This window comes from Lolium perenne, chromosome 1 (assembly GCF_019359855.2).
Source record: "Lolium perenne isolate Kyuss_39 chromosome 1, Kyuss_2.0, whole genome shotgun sequence".
In the NCBI taxonomy this organism is placed as follows: Eukaryota; Viridiplantae; Streptophyta; class Magnoliopsida; order Poales; family Poaceae; genus Lolium; species Lolium perenne.
The window spans coordinates 26,383,774-26,404,365 of NC_067244.2; the positions used below are offsets into that span (position 1 = coordinate 26,383,774).

General features: G+C 43.0%; 2 protein-coding genes across 5 annotated transcripts; one reads left to right on the forward strand and one right to left on the reverse strand.

The window, feature by feature from the left end:
- The first annotated feature begins 279 nt into the window (after nt 1-279).
- LOC127325765 (E3 SUMO-protein ligase SIZ1) lies at nt 280-15,365 on the forward strand. Of its 4 annotated transcripts, none has more exons than XM_051352586.2 (17): nt 280-617; nt 2,182-2,262; nt 2,799-2,841; nt 3,170-3,248; nt 3,353-3,518; nt 3,679-3,812; nt 4,701-4,769; nt 5,364-5,451; nt 6,473-6,548; nt 6,750-6,823; nt 7,942-8,049; nt 9,184-9,345; nt 9,784-9,888; nt 10,112-10,192; nt 10,271-11,453; nt 13,857-14,195; nt 14,999-15,365. In XM_051352586.2, exons 1-16 carry the CDS (start codon nt 591-593, stop codon nt 14,006-14,008), a joined length of 2,628 nt encoding a protein of 875 aa, XP_051208546.1. In that variant the 5' UTR covers nt 280-590; the 3' UTR covers nt 14,009-14,195; nt 14,999-15,365. The 4 variants fall into 4 exon arrangements, with proteins under 4 accessions (XP_051208546.1, XP_051208547.1, XP_051208548.1 ...); XM_051352587.2 differs by having other exon boundaries at nt 15,009-15,365; XM_051352588.2 differs by having other exon boundaries at nt 15,054-15,365.
- Nucleotides 15,366-16,808: 1,443 nt separating this feature from the next.
- On the reverse strand, nt 16,809-18,318 carry LOC127325767 (uncharacterized). The gene has a single exon (XM_051352590.2). The coding sequence runs from the start codon at nt 18,222-18,224 to the stop codon at nt 17,049-17,051; it is 1,176 nt and encodes a 391-aa protein (XP_051208550.1). The 5' UTR covers nt 18,225-18,318; the 3' UTR covers nt 16,809-17,048.
- Between the last annotated feature and the right edge of the window lie 2,274 nt (nt 18,319-20,592).

The following is a 20,592-nucleotide window of genomic DNA, read 5'->3' on the forward strand; positions in this document are numbered from 1 at the left end:
GGGGTGTGTAAACGCGCACCACGGCTGATCCCCAGCGAGAGCGAGGACTGTTTCCGTCTGGCAAGTCAAGCTGATGGTGCCGCCCGCCCGCGTGAGCGTAGCAATAATCGCGGTGGGGGGGCGAGGCCGACGACCAACCCCGCGGATTCGTACGGCGCGCGGGGTGAACCGGATTTGATAGCGGCCGATACGTCCGCCGCGGCGGCTGAATAGGAGAGAGAAAACCCCCACGCACGCACGCGGCGCAGGCAGCCCGATGTGCACAGCAGAGAAAAAGAAAAACCAGCGCCAGCCACCACGTCGATACAAAACGAGGCAGGAGAGAGAGGGTGGGCGACGAAGAAGAAGAGGGAGAAGAGACGAGGAAAGTGTGCTCTCCCCCGCCCGCCCCGCCGCGCCATTCCCCGCCCCACCGGATCTCGCCGCCGCCGCCTCCCCGTCCGCGCTCAGCTCTACCCGACCCCCGATCGGCGCCCCCCGTGTCCCCCCGCCCATGGTCCTCGCGGCGGCGTGCGGGCCTCGGAGCGCGTGAGCAGGAGAGCGGAGGGCGCCCGCCCACGGGGGCGTGCGTGTAGACCGACCCGGCGGCCATGGCGGACCTGGCTTCCTCCTGCAAGGTACGCGCCGCGCAACCGCCCCGTCCCGTCCCGCCAATTCCGCCCGATCTCCCCCGATTTCGCGACGAATTCCACGCGCCTTGGTGAATTTCGGCTCGTGTCGCCGTCCTCTATCGCTTTCGTTACCTCCTAGGACCACCGTTGCTGTAGCTGCGACTGCTCTCGATTGATGTGGAACTCTATCCTTGTTTTCGCGTCTACGAGGTTGGGGATTGGTTGGTCTGACTAGCTTCTACCGGTGGATGAACGTTCGGTATTGTCAACGACGTAGGTCGAAGCTGGAGATCAGTGCTGCTGCTCGCCACAGCAGAGCAACTGCTTCTCATGTTTCCTCTACTGTAATAACTCGGTTGTCTACATGTTCCCACATGCTCTTGATTGGGAATGTTGTTGTAGAGGCCCCCGGGAGTCCTAAGAGGAAAAGCATATAGTGGTGGATCATGCAGAGTGTGCAATATTCCTTAGCCGGCCCGTGTTTGTACATGTTCTGCTTTGCTCCACTCATGGTTTGGTCCGGTGTGGGGAACCATATTGGAGTTTCTTAGCGGCGTTTTGAAGGGTGTTAGTCTTCATGTTAGTTCCTACGCATTGTGGACTGATGAGAAAATGGCTTGCTAGTTCGGATCCAGGTATTAGGATTAACTGTACTCCGCTTAATTCCACACACAAGTATCTCTCTGTTAAATACTGAAATGTTCCCACACTTCCTAGTAGTTTAGTTTTGGTGCCTAGTGTGTATGGGATCGTAATTCTGAGTCGTAGTTATTGTCATTTAGGAGGTCACAGAGTAGTTATTCTGAGTCGTAATTCCGAGTCTAGTTACTTGTCATTTAGGAGGTTGCAGATTAATTGGTGTGCGAATGCATATGATAATTCTGAGTCTAGTTATTGTTGTTTAGGAGGTTATTACAGATTAATTGGTCTTCGTATGCATATGGTAATTCTGAGTCTACTTATTGTTGTTTAGGATGTTGTGTATTAATTGGTGCGAGTAGCATTATAGTGGTGCATGGCCATCCGGGCTATCCGGGTAGTATCGACGACGGGGGTTACAGTTGAAGATTGGTGCAGATGCTAGCCATGACATATTTACAGCTGTCTACATCCTCAATATTTCGATAGGCGGCTCTCCACATAGTCTTGCCCAGGTGTCTAGAATGAAGCTTCCAGTGGTTGATTCGGGACTATGGAATTCCCCTTCACTTTCGATTGTTTCTGTAAATGTTCTCATTTGCTTCAATCATGGTTTGGTCCACTGTGGGGAATCATATTGGAGCCTTAAGGAGTCATAAAGTTAGTTGCTCTACATTGTGGACTGATGAGAAAATTCATTCTAGACACAAATATCTACATTCCTTAGTCTGCATCCCTGTATTTAACTACAAAATTACTGAAGTAGGACTACTTGTACTGTGCTTAACTCCACACACAAGTATCCATCAATGAAGTTCTGGAAATGTCCCAGGATTGGTAGTTCGGTTTTAGTGCTCAGTCCATATGTACGTTGTGCCAAATGAACTGCTTCTGCCACTTCAGGGTTGATCTTTTCCATTCTTCTTCACAGGATAAACTGGCATACTTCCGAATAAAGGAACTCAAAGATATTTTACATCAGCTCAGCCTACCAAAGCAAGGAAAGAAGCAGGTTGGCAAATATCGCTGTTCTCCTTTTCTTACCTGCACTTCATTCCACCTTCTCTGTGTAGTACATTTTGAACAGTACGGTGGCCACATGGTATGTAACTTACGTTGGCAGTAACACCGGGTTCATAGCTTAATGTACATATTTTGGTGATTCCTAAGGGCACTCGCAAGGATGTCCTTGTGGGTAAACCAATAATATCACACATTCAAAAAATATATCAAGAACACACAGATGCATGTGCTGAAATGTTCTGTGCCCATACTTTTGTGTAAAATATATGTCCATTTGTGTTCATGAAGAAAATACTATTTTGATGCACATATAGTTGCTATATCACCCTTAATCTATTATATTTTGTGTATCATACAAACATGCATCAGATTCATAAGGGCCTTGGAATTCCAACTAAAAATGGTAGTTGATTCAAACTTTTTAAACCTATCACGAGCAGAGAACCCATACTCTGCAGAATGTCCTTTTAACAATGCCAGTCTTGCGTTTTCGTTAACTAATTCAGTTTGCTAATCTGGTCACAGGATCTTATCGATAGGGTATTGGCACTGTTATCAGATGAGCAAGGTATTGTTGGTTATGTTTAACTTGTCAATATCTTGATTGATTGCATTTTACACTTTCACGGGATAGCCTTAAATTTTATATTGTGCTTAAACCAAAGATTTTGTTTCATGCACTGCTTTCCCATCATAACCCTGGATTGATGCTTTTGTCGTTCCCAATTTGTTATTTGATTAAGCAATTATATTTTCTATCAGTAGATTGGCTACTTAGCAATTTGATTTCTTTCTTTTTTTTGCCTTGATGGTATATGTTTTTGTACTTCATCTTGCAATGATTTTGTACTTCCCTAAATTGCCTCTTATCTTTTTGTTCTATTATCCTGTTGCAGGTCAAAGGCATCAGGGATGGGGAAGGAAAACTTCTTTTACAAAGGAGGCAGTTGCAAAAATTGTCGATGATATATACAGGTTAAATTTCATTGTTTTATAAAATTATCTATGTAGGATAATAGGGCAGATACTTGGGATAATTTTCTAGTCCCTTCTTTTTGAGGTTTGTGTGCTTTCATTAGCAGGAAAATGCAAATCCAATCTGCTCCTGATCTAGCCACTAGGTGCCACAGTGGATCAGATTTCAACTCTTTCAGGCCTAAAGAGGAAATCAACGACTCCTTGCAGCCAGCGACTAAGGTCCGCTGCGTTTGTAGTAGTACATTGCTAAATGACAATATGATCAAGGTATTATAGTCGTTACGCCCCTCCCTCTTTTCACTCTCTTTTACATTGAAAGGACCACTGCAACGTGAAGCGAAGTTATATAAGTTTATGTACTCTGGTCAGTTTGTTATGCTGCCATTCCTTTTTGAGAATTTTATCCAGTGTGGTGTTTTTTCTGCAGTGCGAGGAGGACCGGTGTCATGTGTGGCAACATATGAGCTGTGTGCTCGTCCCAGATAAGCCCACTGATGGTGTTAGCCCTGAAGTTCCACCCAATTTCTACTGTGAATTGTGCCGACTGAGTCGGGCAGACCCGTATGTTTTGCTCCTGCTTGCTCTTTGTTGGTTTTGAGCTTAGTTTTTATCTGTATGCTTATTATTGTGCAGTGCATTTATTTTCATAATTGATATGTCTGTCACTAGAACTTAACAAGCAATCTAATTCTAGTTGTAATTTTGAAAGTGATTAGCATGCTCCAGAGTGTACCTTTCTATACAATTTTTAATAAATTCAATTGCTTGTTATGGTAAATCAACCTGATCAATTTCTTTTGTGTCTGGTCAACCAGTAATTATAGGTTAGTGTTGTGAGATTAATGCTGTTAGCTTGCCATTTCATTTTCGTGGAGAATTGAGTATTTTGTGAATGTAGTTGATCATGTGTCGAAACTTCTACATGTACTCATTTATTGTCAAAACCGCTATGCATATTCTGTAATTGATCAAGTTAGTGTTGTGTCGATTGACTGAGTTTCATTGTGCTTTACTAAACACCCAACTTATTGTTGCTGGACCTGAAGGTACTGTCAGGTTTATTTCATGTTGGCACACACAAACATGAAGTAATGCCAAACTAGGTATTGTCACAATTGGAGTTACTTTGTTTTCCCACTCTGTAGTTTTATGCGAGTACATATTTGTGATTTTACTAAAACTTTCAGAATCTCGAGTTAATTGTCCCTTAAGGAGTAGCGAACTTTGTAAATGTAATTAGGTCCTCTCAAATCTGAAACTCTAAAATAGCACTGTAGAGGTTTATCTGCTTATCATGCACTGGTTATGTAGAAAGCATCATTTAACCGGAAGTTCCTTAACAGATATATGTTGTTTGTTAGGTTGATTCACTCCCCTGCTTCCCTGTGCATACTGGGAACTTTAGTTTTGGTTTTCATCTGCTGAAGTTGCAGCCTTCTAAATTTGCAGGTTTTGGGTCACTACAGGGAATCCATTACCCCCTCTGAAATTCATGTCATCTGGTGTTGCAAATGATGGGTGAGTTAAGATGAAAACTTGGTACCGGTAATGTTTCAACTGATAATCATTATGTATTTCCTGCTCCTCTTTTTGGAATAACACATGGGAAGAGTACATTGGGTACTATACTTGATTCTACTTTTAGGAGGGAAATGCACAGTAGGTTGCATTGCTTTGTTTTTCTGCTCATGAATGTCTATGTTCTGCTCTTTAGTATAGACGAGAATTATTTCCTTCAATTGGTAGCTGTTGTTTCATCTAACACAATAATTTCGTCAAGTGGGTTACTCCAGTTGCTGACTATTTCTTAGTCATTCCTCTTGAAGTCTGTTATTAAACTCAAGCTTGCTCTCATTTGCAAGTTTGAAATGACAACTCATTTATTCAAAGTCTCATCAGTAAAGTTCCATGGCATGAGTTAATTCATTGTATATTGACAAGTGTAATATTATATAGGTGTACCTTTATTATAAAGTGATCTATTGCTGTATAGCGACGTGCTTAGCACATTTAATTGAAAGACGCTTTGCGTTGTCTGGTTTCATAATTTTTTGTTACTACTTATTTGTAAACTTGTTTGTATTGAATCCTCACATAGTCACTTATCTGTAGAACAAGTGTACTTCAAACCGTGGAGAAAAGCTTCCAACTTTCTCGAGCAGATAGGGAAACAGTTCAGAGATCAGACTATGATCTACAGGTATGCTCTCATGAAATCTAAATTTTCCATGTCTGGTTCTTAGTGAACTCGTCCTCAGCATTGTGAGTGTTAATTTACAACCAGGTAAACACTTGTACTCCCAAATGACGTGATGTTTGATGTCTCCAACCTAATGTGGGTACATATTGGGGAGGAATAGATCTAGAATAGCCAGTCATGAGAAATACCACAGCGGGACTTAAAACTTCTTTGTTTAATTCATGCTTCTCTTGATTAAAGAATGTAAACTGCTAGTTTCTGAATATAGGACTTGGATTGAGCCCTAATAAATACTACCTCTGTCCCTAATTATAAGACGTTTTGGTAGGCTATTTTAGCCTACCAAAATGGCTTATAATTAAGGATAGAGATGATAGTTTGTGCTAAGAAACATACTCACTGATGATAAGCATTCACACTGGATTCACCTTCTTCCTTTGCTATGTATAGATATATACGTAAGCATACATGGCCACTTGTGTTAAACTACCTCGTACAAAAATTCAGTCCAACACAAACCAACCAAATGAATCTAATTTCTAGCAAGCAAATATGCCCATGAACAGTACACTTGAAGCTACAGTACTGTGTCTGAATTTATCATGCCATGGTGCTGCTATGCCTTTACGCACCTGAATTCTGAATGAAGTCTTCCTGGTTTGAAGATAATGCTTTGTTTCAATCCCATGAGTACTATGGAATGAATATGAATTTATTTCTAAGATTTGAAGGCACCTGAAATGTATCAGTATAATTGAATTTACACTTAGTATATGCACTATCCCTTGTATTGGATGCTGAAAGAAAACGTATGTAAAAGGGGATATCCATATTTATTATGTCCACTCCAACTGTTCATTTTTGCATTTATTGAGATTTTCATTTTACCATATATATAAACATTTGTCTTGTACGTGTGGAGTAGTGCTTTCAGTTGTTAGTTTGCAGATGTACTCTGAGACTGAAGTATGCATGTTAAACTGTTGTGCTGCCTTATTAACCAGAGATGTGTTTTGGACAGGTTTGGTGCATTCTTATGAATGACAAAGTTCAGTTCAGGATGCAGTGGCCCCAGTATGCAGAACTGGAAGTGAATGGTACTGCTGGCAATTTTTGTTTATTACTAGGTTTAAGTTGAATATCTGAATTTCATACCAGCTTCGATATTTTCTTATACTCTGTACACCTCTAACATCTGTGCTACATCTGAGCTGCTGTAGCCTTGTAGGTTGTATTTACTGATAGTTTCGGAGTTAAGGGATTATCGGTGTGAAAGTTAGTGTCTTTTCTCTGTTCAGGTATTCCTGTACGAGTAGTGACCAGACCTGGTTCTCAGCTATTAGGAATAAATGGACGGGATGATGGGCCACTGGTGAGTCATTCTTATTCTGTCATTGGTATAGAACCTAGATGCTGTAAAAAAGAAATTGTTTTTTTGCTCCTTGTTATATAATTTTGGGAATGTTTTCTAAAGTTTGCTTAATGCCCAGCCCATCGATGGATGTGACATCCCTTGTATGGCTCCCCACTTATACTTTTATCCTTGTTTCGTGTAAAAGGTTTAACCTGATGGTGCTACGGTTGGACCAACATGGGACTAAACCCGCCATCACATCTCCATTTGTTCAAACACTAGTCAGGCTGCATGATTCATCTCTCCCCCCCCCCCCCCCCCCCCCACACACACACACACACCCTCTGGAGTAACCTCTGTGCCGTGGTTACACTTTAGTACTCAACTCTGAATAAGAAGGGGTAAACCTGGAGCCCTGCAGGTTCTATGTTCGGATCCTGCAATCATAAAATGTTAGCACAGTTGACTCCATTCCGCAATACAGCTTCACTTGTGCTGTTCTACCACATGGGCTGACACTAGTAGGGCCAGGTGCTGTTTTGCGAGAAGCTGGGTGGAGGGCCATATTATCCATGGACCAAGATTAGTTTTATGTTACGTTCCTTCATATTCACTATGAGTAGGCTTGCACACTTTCAACGTTCCTTGAACATCCATACTAGCTTTTTCAGGAAGTGAATAGTTGACCCAGCATCATAGGAAGTACTAAAATTGAATTTACATACTAGCAAAATGTCACTTGAAAATGAACAACTGTCAATACATAATGAGCTATACAAGAACTAATAATGTTATGTCCCACACAAGAATTTAAGTACATTCAGTCTGACAACACTGTTAAGGCATGAATTGCACAAAATACTTTATTAGCTTGGTTGCATTGGTGTCACACTGACCTATGTTGCAATAGTCACTGTCAGATTTCATGAATAAAAATGGAGTTGGATAGTCTAGGTACAAAACTGGCTGTAAAGCACGCCCCGTTTCATGTTGGGACCATTCAAATATACAATGTTGATGTGCCTAAACATTCTACATTCACTCTTTAGATATTATTACCGTTTCCACATTTTTTACTTCAATTCATTCTTTGAATGGTTTAAACTACCCATCCTAATAATTTTGCTCATTTGCAGATAACTACATGCAGTAGAGAAGGCACTAATAAAATCTGCTTAAGAAGGGTTGATACTCGAACATTTTGCTTTGGAGTGCGAGTTGCTAAGAGGAGGACCGTTCCTCAGGTTTGACTTGTCATTTTCAGTCAATATTGTTCAGTTCAAATGCTTGGTAGGAGGTGGTGTTTTCATGTTCACTTATCTCTCAGTTGCCTCTGTTGATTTGACTGGACAATAGTCTCCTTGTAAAGAGAAACTTATCCCAGTACTAAGTTTCAGAACAATTCATGCTCCTTTTTAATGTATATATTGTTATATCCTGAAGAGGGAGGTATGTGCATCGGCTGATGGTTGTGTACATTTCCTCCCTATATATATGTATGGTTGGACTGTCCATTGATGACTGAGAATGATACACGTAATTTGAAATATGTTCTGTAGTTCACCACAAGTCCGAATCACTCCCTCATTTTTGTTTTTATGCTTGTTGCTTGACTCCTTTTACTTTTCAAATTCTTCTGGATTATGCTTTGACCGAGAATGATACACGCAATTTGAAATATGTTCTGTAGTTCACCACAAGTCCGAATCACTCCCTCATTTTTTATTTTTATGCTCGACTCTTTTTACTTTTCAAATTCCTCTGGATTATGCTTTGACCATTACTTCTTGTAAACAACTGCAACCATTACTTTTTGGGTTTTAAAACAGATACACTACCTCCATTTCAAATTATAAGTTGTGTTTGCTATTTAGTTTCGTAATTTCGTTAAGACAAGGATTTAACCAACAGTTACTCTATTAATATACAGTGTGATATAAAACTGTGAATGTCTAGCAATAGAAAAAAAATCTCAGGTTGTAATTTTTTTCTTGGCTGTAACAGTGGCAAGGGAATATGGTCCCACATATGCAGCATATCTTTTGCAGACTGACTTTATTCAGTGAAAACAACTCCCCAACTACATGTTTTTCTAGTGTTTCTTGAACTTCTCTTTTGGCCTTGTTTTAGCATTTTGTACTGCTCAGTATGAGTTGTTGCATTAACTTCCCATTTGAGACCGGTTGATATGCATTGGAAATGTATCGACATATTACATCATTTCTTGGTTGCACGGGAAACATTTCAGTATATGTTGTAGGAAATGGAATAGCTAAATGCTTTCTGTATGTCGTTTGGGTTGTTTCATGCCTGTACAGCCAGCAGTTATAAGCCAGCATTGGTTTTGTTGTTTCTGTTAACACTATTGTTGGTTCCAGGTCTTGAATTTAGTCCCAAGGGAAGCTGATGGTGAGTCTTTTAATGATGCTCTTACTCGTGTTCGACGCTGTCTCGGAGGTGGAGATACTGCAGATAATGCTGATAGTGACAGTGATTTAGAAGTGGTTACTGAATCCGTTACAGTCAACCTTCGTTGCCCTGTGAGTGTTCTTGCTTGTAATTGTTATTATGATTTGTTTGCCGACTCAACATATACTGTCAGTATTGTATGCTTGGATCGTGGTTAGTAATTAAATTCTGTCTGTTTGCTAATATTCTGTGCTCAGTTAGCTGAATAGTGTCAGGAAATGTATGTTAGGTACTAATGGTGCGTCTTTCAGATGCAAATAATAATGGACCTTAATATGTTCTCTTTGTCAATATGTGTTGTGGCCACTGCAATAAGTAGAAGATTGATTTGTACTCAGATCACCCTACCAGCTGTTTAGCCACGTGCCAAAAGTCTGCCCTTGTTTGGATTATTACAATTTTCTTAGCATGACTTATGTGGCCATGACCCTTTGCCCACATTTAGTGGCTTTTCAACCATTTTTTTTCTTTTGTATGCAAGATTTGAAACGAATCTTATGTATTTTCAGAATAGTGGATCCAGAATGAAGACTGCTGGAAGGTTCAAACCTTGCATTCACATGGGTTGTTTTGATCTTGACACTTTCGTGGAATTGAATCAGCGGTCACGCAAGGTTAGATTTTGCGCTTATTGGTGTACATCAACACAATATGTATGTGCATCTAGGAATGTGAAGTGTTTATTTAAATTTTTTGTTGTTGTTGTTGTTATAAGTATGTAGAACACTATTCTTTCGTGTATAGTGATTTTCCGCAAGGTGGAATCCCATGTTTTGACATCAAAATGGTTTGGTATGTCTTGTAGTCTCTGATTCATCTGTTCTTATTACCATGCAGTGGCAGTGCCCAATATGTTTAAAGAACTACTCTCTTGAGAGCTTGATGGTTGATCCTTACTTTAATCGGATTACTTCCCTGGTAGGTCTTCGTTGTACCTTTACATCTGTTTTGTGTTGGATTTTATTGATTTCGTCTGATATTTTCTTTGTGACGCAGTTGCGTGAATGCAGTGAAGACATCAATGAGATTGATATTAAGCCTGATGGATCATGGCGTGTAAAGGGTGATGCATCAACTAGAGAGTTATCTCAGTGGCATATGCCTGATGGCACCCTTCTTGAGGATGTGAAACCTGGTGTTGAGAACTTCAATGAACTCAAATTAGAAGGTACTTCTGATGGACATAATAAGGGCTTAAAGATTGGAATCAAGAGAAAAAATGGAATTTGGGAAGTGAGCAACAAAGTAGATGACAAGAAGCCTTCTGTGGTTGGCAACCACACTCAGAATGTTATTACTTTCCGAACTCCCAACACTTTTCCTGTGAGCAATAGTCCAACTGGGAGTTACAGAGATGGGGATGATACAAGCGTGAACCAAGAGGGCAGTATGCATATTGATTTATCATTGAACAATGGTCATGAGTTTGACAGTTTTCCTCTCAATTTTGGCCATACCTATAATGCAGAGGATACATCACAGCAACAGCATAATGTTGGAGATGTCATTGTTCTTAGTGATTCTGATGAAGAGGACGATAACGTCGTTTGCCCACCAACTGTCTATGACAATACTCCTGCACATGATACTGGTTTCCCTTTTGCCACCAATGGTGCTGGATTTACTGGAAGATACCAGGAAGATGCTGGCGTTGGTACTAGTGGACTTGGTTTATTGAGCAACAATGCCGATGATTTTGAGATGAATAATTGGCCAATGCATTCTTATCCCCAACCGGAGCAAGGTTTTCAGTTTTTTGGGAATGACAGCGATACTGCCAATACTTCTGTTGGTTTGCACAGTTCCTTTAGCATTCCACCAAACGACTATTCCCTTGGTTGTAATGTTGGCTCAGAGGAGGCTTCTGTAGCTCATGATCTTCCAGTTTGCCACAATAGTAATGAAATGCATGGCAGCTTGGTTGATAACCCATTGGCTTTCGTTGGTGATGACCCTTCTTTGCAACTTTTTCTTCCAAGTCAACCTTCTTCTGTTCCCCTTCATGAAGAACCGAGTGAGCGTGTGAATGCGTCAAGTGGGCTTCAGTCTGATGATTGGATCTCTCTTACACTTGCGGCTGGTGGAGGTGGTAATGAAGAGTCTGCACCTGCTAATGGTTTAAATTTGCAGCAACAAATTCAGTCAAACGAGGAAGAAGTAGAACCATCAATTGATGCTGGTTTGTCTCCCTTCTACGCATTTTAAATTTCCTTCTGTCTGTGCACCATTTCAGAAGCTGCAAAGTGCAGAGCATAGAGCTCTTGAAAAGCTGCGAATAATAAAGGACTATGCTACATATTTGCGAGACAGTGCGGTGGCTGCTAACGCGTATCCTGCCCGAGCAAAGCATGTGCAAAAGCCACAAAACTCGTGGCTGCCCAGTAAAATAACGTTTCCACCGACCGGTTGCAAGCGCGTACGTCAAGCTAGGACATGCCCCTCTCGGCTGTGACAAGCACACAATCACGCATAGGGTTGTCCATTGCTGAATAAAAAATGTGAAGTGACTAGTACTCTATATCCAGGGCTTCACGTACTTTTGACTTTTGGCATGTTTATGACACCTTATTTTACGTGATATTTTACGCGTAATCATTTTCAAAGTGAAATACACTCGCTCGTCAAATTTTAACAAATGATCATTCGTTATTAGTGCCTAACTTTGCTAAATTTGGAGTGCATGATTACCAAGTTAATTGTATTTGGCTGCCAGCCAAACTAGTGCGTAATTGCCAGGTTAGTTTTAATTAGGAGCCAAATTTGCACTGCATGATTACCAAGTTAATTACTTTTGGCTGCTAGCCAAACTAGTGCGTAAATTTGCAGTGGACGACTACTAAGTTAATGCCAGCCTAAATTGCCAGGTTAATTTTACCTAGTTGTGTAATTTGCAGAGTATGATTACAAAGTTACATGATTACAAAAGTTAATTATGTTTGCTTGAACATCTAAAGTAGTGCTAAATTGCCAGGTTAATTATTCCTAGTTGCCAAAATTGCAGTACATGATTGATGTTAATTTTTGCACAGTTGCCAAATTTGTCGGACTTGGATTTCTGTTTGTAGAATCCATTTCGGTCTCCAAAATTCCCATTGCCACTTGCCTTCAACAAATTGATGTTGACAGTTCTGTTGTAACAATGCGATGAATCCAATCACCGAATCACTCAGAGAATGGTTCACATGCAGAAAATCCAAAATCAAAGAGATAAAAATTCTGACAGATGGAGGTGTAGGGAGAGGAAAAAGTAGGAAAGCAAACCGCCGGACTCGTCATCGCTCGCACACCAGCTACCACCAGCTACCACCAGCTGCTCGTCAACGGCGGCCTGCTCCTCGCGCTTATCGACGACGGCATCTCCGTCTGGTGCTCGACGATGCACTCGTCGCAGCGTGCTCGGTGGCGGTCTCCCTGTGCAAGCCTACGATGACTGCCTCCTTGCGGTTGTTGACGACGGCATCTCTGCTAGGTGCTCGATGGCGTACTCGTCGCAGCGTGATGGTGGCGGCCTCCCTGTGCAAGCTGACGATGACCGCCTCCTCGGCGCGTGCTCGGTGACGGCAGCGTCCCCGCCGTTGGGATGGAACTTTGTTCCTCGCGGTCATTGTCCGGTGCCTACCGCAACATGCGCTCGTTGTCAGCGGCTGCCCCCGTTGTCTGCTGCCTCCCCAACATGCACACGTCGGTCGTGGCCTCCCCCGTCGCAAGCTTGGCCTTGTTGGTGTCCCCGCGGTAGCTGCGGGCGCATGCTCCTCGTGTACTCGGTTGCGTGGGCCTCCCCTGATGCCCACTTGACCTCGTCGGCGTCCCGCGCTAGCTGCGGGCGCATGCTCCTCGCGTACTCGGCAGTGGCCTCCTCCTCCCGTTTCTCTCCGGCACAACGCTCTTCGAACCTCCTGGCGGAGATTGAGTGGACGAGAGCAGCTCACGGAAAGATTTGGCACATGCGGGATCTAGTGGATAAGGCTATAGCGGTTGGTAGATAGGATTTTTTTTCCGAATTGCGAGTTGTGTGGCGCTTCCATATAGATTTTCCCAATAATAAAACGAAGTGGTTACTTTAAAGCTGATCTTACACGTAGCACACCTTAGGAACAACTTTGTCTTTTTGTCCAACTTTTCAGCTTGTCATTTGATTTCTATTTGGAGATAGGGCCAAAAGTTTTTTTTCCCATATATGTCACTTTAGCAAAATAAATTAATCCTACCTTCTTAAGAGACGGTTTACATTTCTGCTAGTCTAACTGTGCTTAACTGTTAGACTGAAAATAGCAATAGCAATATCTCCAAAATTTCTCTTAATTTTACAGTAACGACTAATATATTATTCCATAGAAAAAGATGGATTCTTTTACGGAAATCTGCGATTTATGTTCCTCTGATAGGAGTATCAGTTCGATGGTTATCAGAGTTGTAAAGAAATATTCAATATGTTATTACTCTGTTTAAACCTTTTTGCAGTATGAACTGAACCGGATTTTGAGACTTGTGATCTTCATCATGCATTCCTCGACATACCATAATCACAACTGTTTTAGTTGGTTCGTGGTATTGTCATAATTATTTCCTTCTAATTATGCAGCTTCTGCGCTCCGGAGCACAAACAATGACAGACATAATGGAGCTAGTTTAAATCCAAGAAGGATTGAGAAAATATTTTCTCATCCTCGCCAGCCTCGGTCTCGGTCTGTCAGGCCTAGACTTTGTTTATCAATAGATACTGACTCGGAGTAGCTTGGACATCTAAATGTGATAGTTGAGTTTGCATTGGCAAGCCTTCCAGAAATCCTGATTTTTACCGAGGGTCATCAGGTTATTCTGGTTGATGTAAAGAGAAACACACGCATAGATGCTTTGTTGCCTCACCTGGTCTACAAACTTCCAAGTGTTTCACAGGGGATCTGCATAGAGGACTCTGACGGTGAGCTTATCCAATCAATCATCTCTTTCTGTAGTGTTCAACTTCTTTGACAAGCAGTCCATGCAGTTTCTTTTATGTCATACAATAATTCAAAATAAAGCTCAATAAATAGAAGAAAAGTCTGTCGCCACTTCTATTAAATAGTGCAACATGAAGTGGATGAATATTATCTCCCAATGATATTTTATGCTTGGGTTTGCTTCTGAACTTTGATAAACTAGTCTCTGTTATGTTATTTTTCTTGATATCTGAAGTTTAGCTGGTAGCTTGGTTAGCGCACACGAAGAAGACACTGTCAATGTTTTCTAATCTTGGATTGGTTTGACAATGCTATTGTCTGATTGGTCGCCTAAAAGCTGCTCAATTGCCATATAAGCTGTTTGATTTTATTATGGAAGTAGTTCAGCTTTCATATATGCAGTAACTGTGATACTCTCTCCGTCTAAAAATAGGTCTCACTTTTGTCTAGATTTGGATGTATGTAAACGTATTTTAGTTATAGATACATCCGTATCTACACAAAGTTAATACACATATTTTTAGACGAAGGTAGTATTTGTCATCTGAGAGTTATGATTTGAACATTGCATGCAACAGTAACCTCCCTTGTTTGTTTTGCTACTGTATTGTCGAAGCCACAGGGCAAAATAGCACATAGATGCATGTAAATTTTCTATTAAATTATTTCAGTGAGTTTATCTATTTGTTAATTATTTGGATGAGTTTATCTATTTATTTTTAGTGGTGACTTGCGTATTTCTACATTTTATTAGTGTTGACTTACGTATTTCTATGTCTGCTAGGTTGGTATAGAATTTTTTCTAACTGGGAATCATGTTAATGTGGCTACTGGAGCAGCATGTACATTTTTGACTTTCTTTACTGGAGAGATGGAATAGGGAGGCCGTCCCTGGATGCAAGACTGTACATGTGGATGTTTGTGTGTACCATCATTGTATTTAGGGCTCGAGGCACTAATTTTTGTATTTAATGGAGAATAAATTATTTCTGGAGTGGCGGTCAATAATCCGAGCCCTTCAGTTTACTTGCAGCTGTGGATTCATCTGTGTTCTGCAAAGCATGGCAAGTGATGGGTGTTGTATTTTACCGAGTCCCCGACCAAGGGTTCTGGTAAGCAGACTTCAGTGGTTAAACATTCTCATGTCATGATGTTTCAGCCTCGCCTCTACTGGTAAGCATGACGTACTCTTCAGTTTTGTCATTCCAGTACTGGCGTCCTGATGGTTCTCTGAAGTAGGCATATACATTCTTTTTCAAGTTTGCGTTTATAAAAGATGTAGACCTGCTTTGTGATCAGCAAAAGAGTTTTGCTCCATGGTCTGTAGTAGATTGTGGTTCAATTGTATAATCGAGTGCATATGCTCCTGGCAGCCGACCATGGTCAACACATGTATTGCCAAGTTTTGGCTGTCATCCTTGTCATGTGATGTATGGAGACAGATACATATGTGCATTTTCTATCCAGTAATGTGGTGATGATCAAACGAGGGGTGAGGGTTAGTACTTACTACTTCAATAAGTACACTCCCTCTAATCCATAATTGGTGTAGCTGATTTAGTCATCCAAAAGTACTATACTTTGTACTAAATCAATGACACTTATTATGTATCGGAAGGAGCAAATTAATTCATCTACCACTACATCAGAAACACAAAATCACCATTTCCGTTTAGTGTGAAGACGGAATTACCGTCAAAAAATCATCAGTCCCTTTTTGAGAAAGTTGATATGTATCACTCCATTGTTCTATGTGGATTGGTGCTGCCGTGATGGTATGCAGTGATACTTCGTGAATCATCTCCCCCAAATCTGAAAAAAAATATGTCTATACATGTTTGAGCATGACCAACACTTGTAGATCTCGAGATGACAGCAATGACTTACCTCTTATGCTGATACACTAGGACGTACGATACTGATTACTCTACTAATCAACTGTCTAAAAAGGGATCAATCTTGTAAGCTATGCTGCCTCCTTGCACTCACTGGCCTGCAGGTCAACTTGTGCACCCTCCATCCACGTGTCCACGACGCATGGTCGGTCTGCTGAGTGTTAAGTAGATTCTTCCATCGTGCTTGCAAGTCAAACCTCCTATTTATCTCTGTGATTCTGTTCTTACATTGGTTAGTCCAGAGCATATATTTCTTGTGCAATGTACAAGAGTTTTTTTTTTTGGGAGATCATGTAATCTAGCTGGAGCAGAAGCGTCACGGTCACCATGTTTTACCTTATCTAGGAGCTGCAGCTATCACGAATACGAGATGGCTGGCTGCTGCAAACAGGGGCATGAAAGTGATTGCTGCTCGGAATCTCCTTGGCACAAACAACGTCTTTTTGCTGCTCAAACATTGACACGGTTACTACTAATTTCTCACGGCGGTACTGTTGCAGTACACGAGTTAATTTCAGCTGTGCTGGAGAGTGACACGCATGAGTGCAATGAAGCAGGCAGGGTGTGCAAGTTCGTTTTTTTGTTACCTAGGACAATCTCATTCATGGCACTTTCAAATCTTGCAAAGTACTTATGTAGTAGTACATGTACTGTACCAAATTACTGGTATAAACTGTACTGTACTGGTGCTACAGATGGTTGAATTAAGATAAAATAGTTCATACAGTACTAGTAATGGCGCCAGGAGAAGGATTTACAGCGTGATTGAAACCTTTTTCTACAAGCATCTTTGCCCGGAGGCAGGGCAAGGAGATTGCATCTACCCACAGGAAATTACATCTTACTACAGTTCTAAACCTCATTAATTAATCGACAGCGACAGCAACACAAAAGGAAAACCTTACTAGTATACGGGGAATAGCCTGGGTCCCCACCTACTCAGTGACCGGTCAAGGCCACCGGAGCGGCGGACACCGGCGACAGCGGCGGCGCGTGCCTCCGGCGGCCGCTGCCCCCGCCGTGGGCCCAGAAGCACCCAGAGGGCGCCGCTTCGGAGCCGATCCCGGCCGCCATCTTCGCCGCTGCGGTTGTCGCCGGCTCCGACTTGCATCTCGGCAGCACCAGCGGCCGCGCCGACGAGCACCTCAGCTCCTCGGCCTCTTCTTCCTCGTCGTAGTCGTCGCTTTCGTCCTCTTGTGCTGCGCGCGCCTCTTGTTGTTCTTGTTGCTCCTGCGCGGCGCTCGCGAGCATCTCTTGCCACTTATCGTCGTCGTCCCTTTCCACCGGCACCATCTCCGGCTTGCGCGGAGAGGGAGACGCCCGAGCTGACGCCGTTGGGGTGATCTCCACCGTTTCCTGGACCGGCGAAGGGGCGTTGGCGGCGGCGAAACGGGCGGTGAGCGGGGACGTGCGGTTCTGCGGCGCCGACCGGCAGCGCATGAGGAGGAGCGCGTTCTTGGGCGGCGTCGTGGTGGCCGACGACGCAAGCTCCGCCACCTCCCCTGCCTCTTCGACTTCCTCGGCCGTGTGGCTGTTGATCCCCGGCTCCTCCCCCTCGTCTGTCTCCACCGAGCAGAACACACCGACTCCCACACCCATCTCTTCATCGTCCTCCTCCTCGGCACGGTCGCTCCTCGGATCCGGCTGCTTGGGCGCGGCGGCGACGGCCACGTCCCTGCTGCTGAACACCCACGGCGACCGGCGGCTCCGCTCCGACACCGGCGACGGCGCCTTGTGCTTCCGCCCGCCACGGTCGAACCCGAACAGCCCGCCGCAGAGGAACGCCTTCTTGAGGCACCGGCAGTACCCCCTGGCCTTCTCCGGCGTGGACGCCCTGGCCGGCGCCGGCGCCGACGGCCCCTTCTTGCCGCCCTTCTTCCCCTTGCGCATCCGCACCTGCCCAATGCACGTCACCTTGGGCGACGACGGCTCCCCGTCCGCCCCCGCCGCCGCGCGGCTCCTCCGGGACACGAACATGGGCGACGTGGCCGGCGCGCGCCGGGACCGCCCCCCGCGCCGGCTCTTGCTGAGCAGCAGCCGCGCCAGCCCCGGCGGCGCCGGCAGCTGCTGCTGCTGCTTCTCCGCCCGCCCCGGGCTCGCCGCCGGCTGCTTCATCCCGCCGCGAGCTAGTGGAGAATGGCCAGCGAGAGTGTGTGTGTCCCTCTCGCGGTGCCGCCCACGAAGCGGTGGAGGTTATAGATGGATGCGTCTAGGCGAGCGGTGGCGCGGGTGATTTAGTCAAGATGCGGCCACTTGCGGTTGATTAGTGACTGATTAATCCTGCTTGCTCAGTGAGGCGTGTCTGGCTTAGGATTCTCTGATGTGATAGGACGTGTTTGCCTTGTGTGACAAGATTCAGTCATGCAATATATTCTACTATGCCATTTTTTTATACAAATTCCTCCATTTCAAATTAAGTGTAACAACTTTGGTTAGATTTTACTGCTTCCTCTGCCAATAAATAGATATATCTACACATTAATATTGGAAAAGATCTAGTTCTGCGAAACAACCCTAAAATTCAAATCCATGTCGTTTGTACCCTGCACTTACGAATCCCAGTCTAAGTTGAACCCTGGAGGTGTTTTCTAGACAAAAAAAAATTAAATCCTAAGTTGCTACACTCACTGAGTGTGTTGGCACATGTCATATCTATCTACTACCTATGCTCTTCAAAAAATGTCGCAATTCGCTCGGATTCGTGCGATGCTGCAGCCATGAGGAGGGGATAAGCCTGACCGGTCCGGCCTTATTTCTCTGGTTCTCTCTATCGTCCTCGTCGCGCTTCTCTCTATCATGATTCATTTCGTTGAACCTCTAAAGGTTGAAAATAGATTTTTTTCCATCTATATTTGACCAATTCTTTTGAATTGGAGGGAGTACTACTTCTTCCGCTTCAAACTAAGTGCATAGTTTCTAAAATGAGTAAACTTGCAACATAAAATATGTCTAAACATATCCGTATCTAGATCAAATATGATAAGGGGTGTGCGTGTGTGCGCTCATAGGGATGAGATCTGCGTGTGTATGTGGGCGCCTGCGTTTGTACTGTGTTTTTCAAAAAAATATGACAACGTGTTTGATTTTCACGTGGTGCCAAAATGGACCGAGCCAAGTCTAAATTTGCCATAATTAGAATTTATTTTGGTACTAAAACTAGTACTACTACAGTATTTACTTGAGATTTTTCACATGATTTCATCTTATTTTGAAACCACTACACGTCCTATATCTGAGATGTGGGCATTTATTACAGTTTCGTGGGCTTGTCCCCCTTGTGAGACCCACCTTCGATTTTTCAGCTCTGACCCCTCCTTCGTGGGGAGGGAGGAAGAGTGGTGTAGTGGTGAACGTGACAGGAGGTGGTGACAAGTGAGGGAAAGGGACGGTTGGATGTGATTTGAGCACTGATTCTTTTGCCCTCTCCTTTGCCTGCCTGCCGTCCTTTTCTTTTCTCGGTTTCATCCCAGCCTGACAACAAAGCTCCTTTCATTTCACATCCATCCATCGAGTTCATTCACCTCTGCTCTCTCGGGCTTGCTGCCACTGCGGCTGCTGGTGGCTCAGCTTGAAAATCAAATGTTATATGCACCGCTACACCTGACCTTCAGGCGAGATGTGAGTATTTGGAACCTAGACATCTTTGTGAGTGCATGTTTGATTCATCCACTGTCAAACCTTTGAAAAATTCCGATTTACAAACCCTATTTTTAAAATACGTTTCGTCAGTTCGAAGGCAGCATGAGTTACAACTTTGCATTTTCGTGTTTAGGTTATGAAAACGACATATCAATATCATTTTCTGAATGATGGTGTTATGCATAACATTTGGATCAGACTTCAATCCACATAAAATTCGGAGGAAATCCCTTGCACCGCTATTCGATTCCAGATATCTTCTGAGTCGTTCTAATTCAAATGAATTTCAAGATTTTATACAAATTTTTGATCTTTAGGATTTTTTTTGTACAGATTGCTCTAGTTATCGCATTAGAAATAGTTTCCATTAGCCACTTTGCATTCAACTCCATAGATATTTTCATGCACTATCAAAATTCCGATGGGCTAGGGAATTCACCATGTTATGTTGTGTTTTTACCAACCCTATTTTTTTAAAAATGCTTTCTTAGTTTGAAGGTAGCATGGCTTGCAACTATGCATTTTCTTGTCTAAGATTCTGAAAACCACATATCAATATATCATTTCTTTGAATGATGGAATCATGCATAACAATGTCAAGGTTGATGAATCCCTATGATTGTTTCGTGTTTATTGCAACGACCCTCGTGGGGGTGTATATATGGAGAGGTACATGATTTGGAGGGAAAGATGCCTAGACTTTGGATAGAAGAGGATCCTCGTCTACCTCCAATTATACAGGCACTATATGATGCATGAGGACGATATATACCATTTAAAGAAAGAACAAACGGAACTACTTCACATACAATCTTTGGTGTTTGATTTCTGTAAGACCTGGAAT

Excerpts from the sequence above, each read along its gene's own strand:
- LOC127325765 (XM_051352586.2), top strand. The coding sequence starts at position 591 with ATGGCGGACCTGGCTTCCTCCTGCAAG. Across the intron at positions 8,050-9,183 it reads AGAGGAGGACCGTTCCTCAG|GTCTTGAATTTAGTCCCAAG; the intron begins GTTTGACTTGTC and ends TGTTGGTTCCAG. Across the intron at positions 11,454-13,856 it reads AGAACCATCAATTGATGCTG|CTTCTGCGCTCCGGAGCACA; the intron begins GTTTGTCTCCCT and ends CTAATTATGCAG.
- LOC127325767 (XM_051352590.2), bottom strand. The coding sequence starts at position 18,224 with ATGAAGCAGCCGGCGGCGAGCCCGGGGCGGGCGGAGAAGCAGCAGCAG.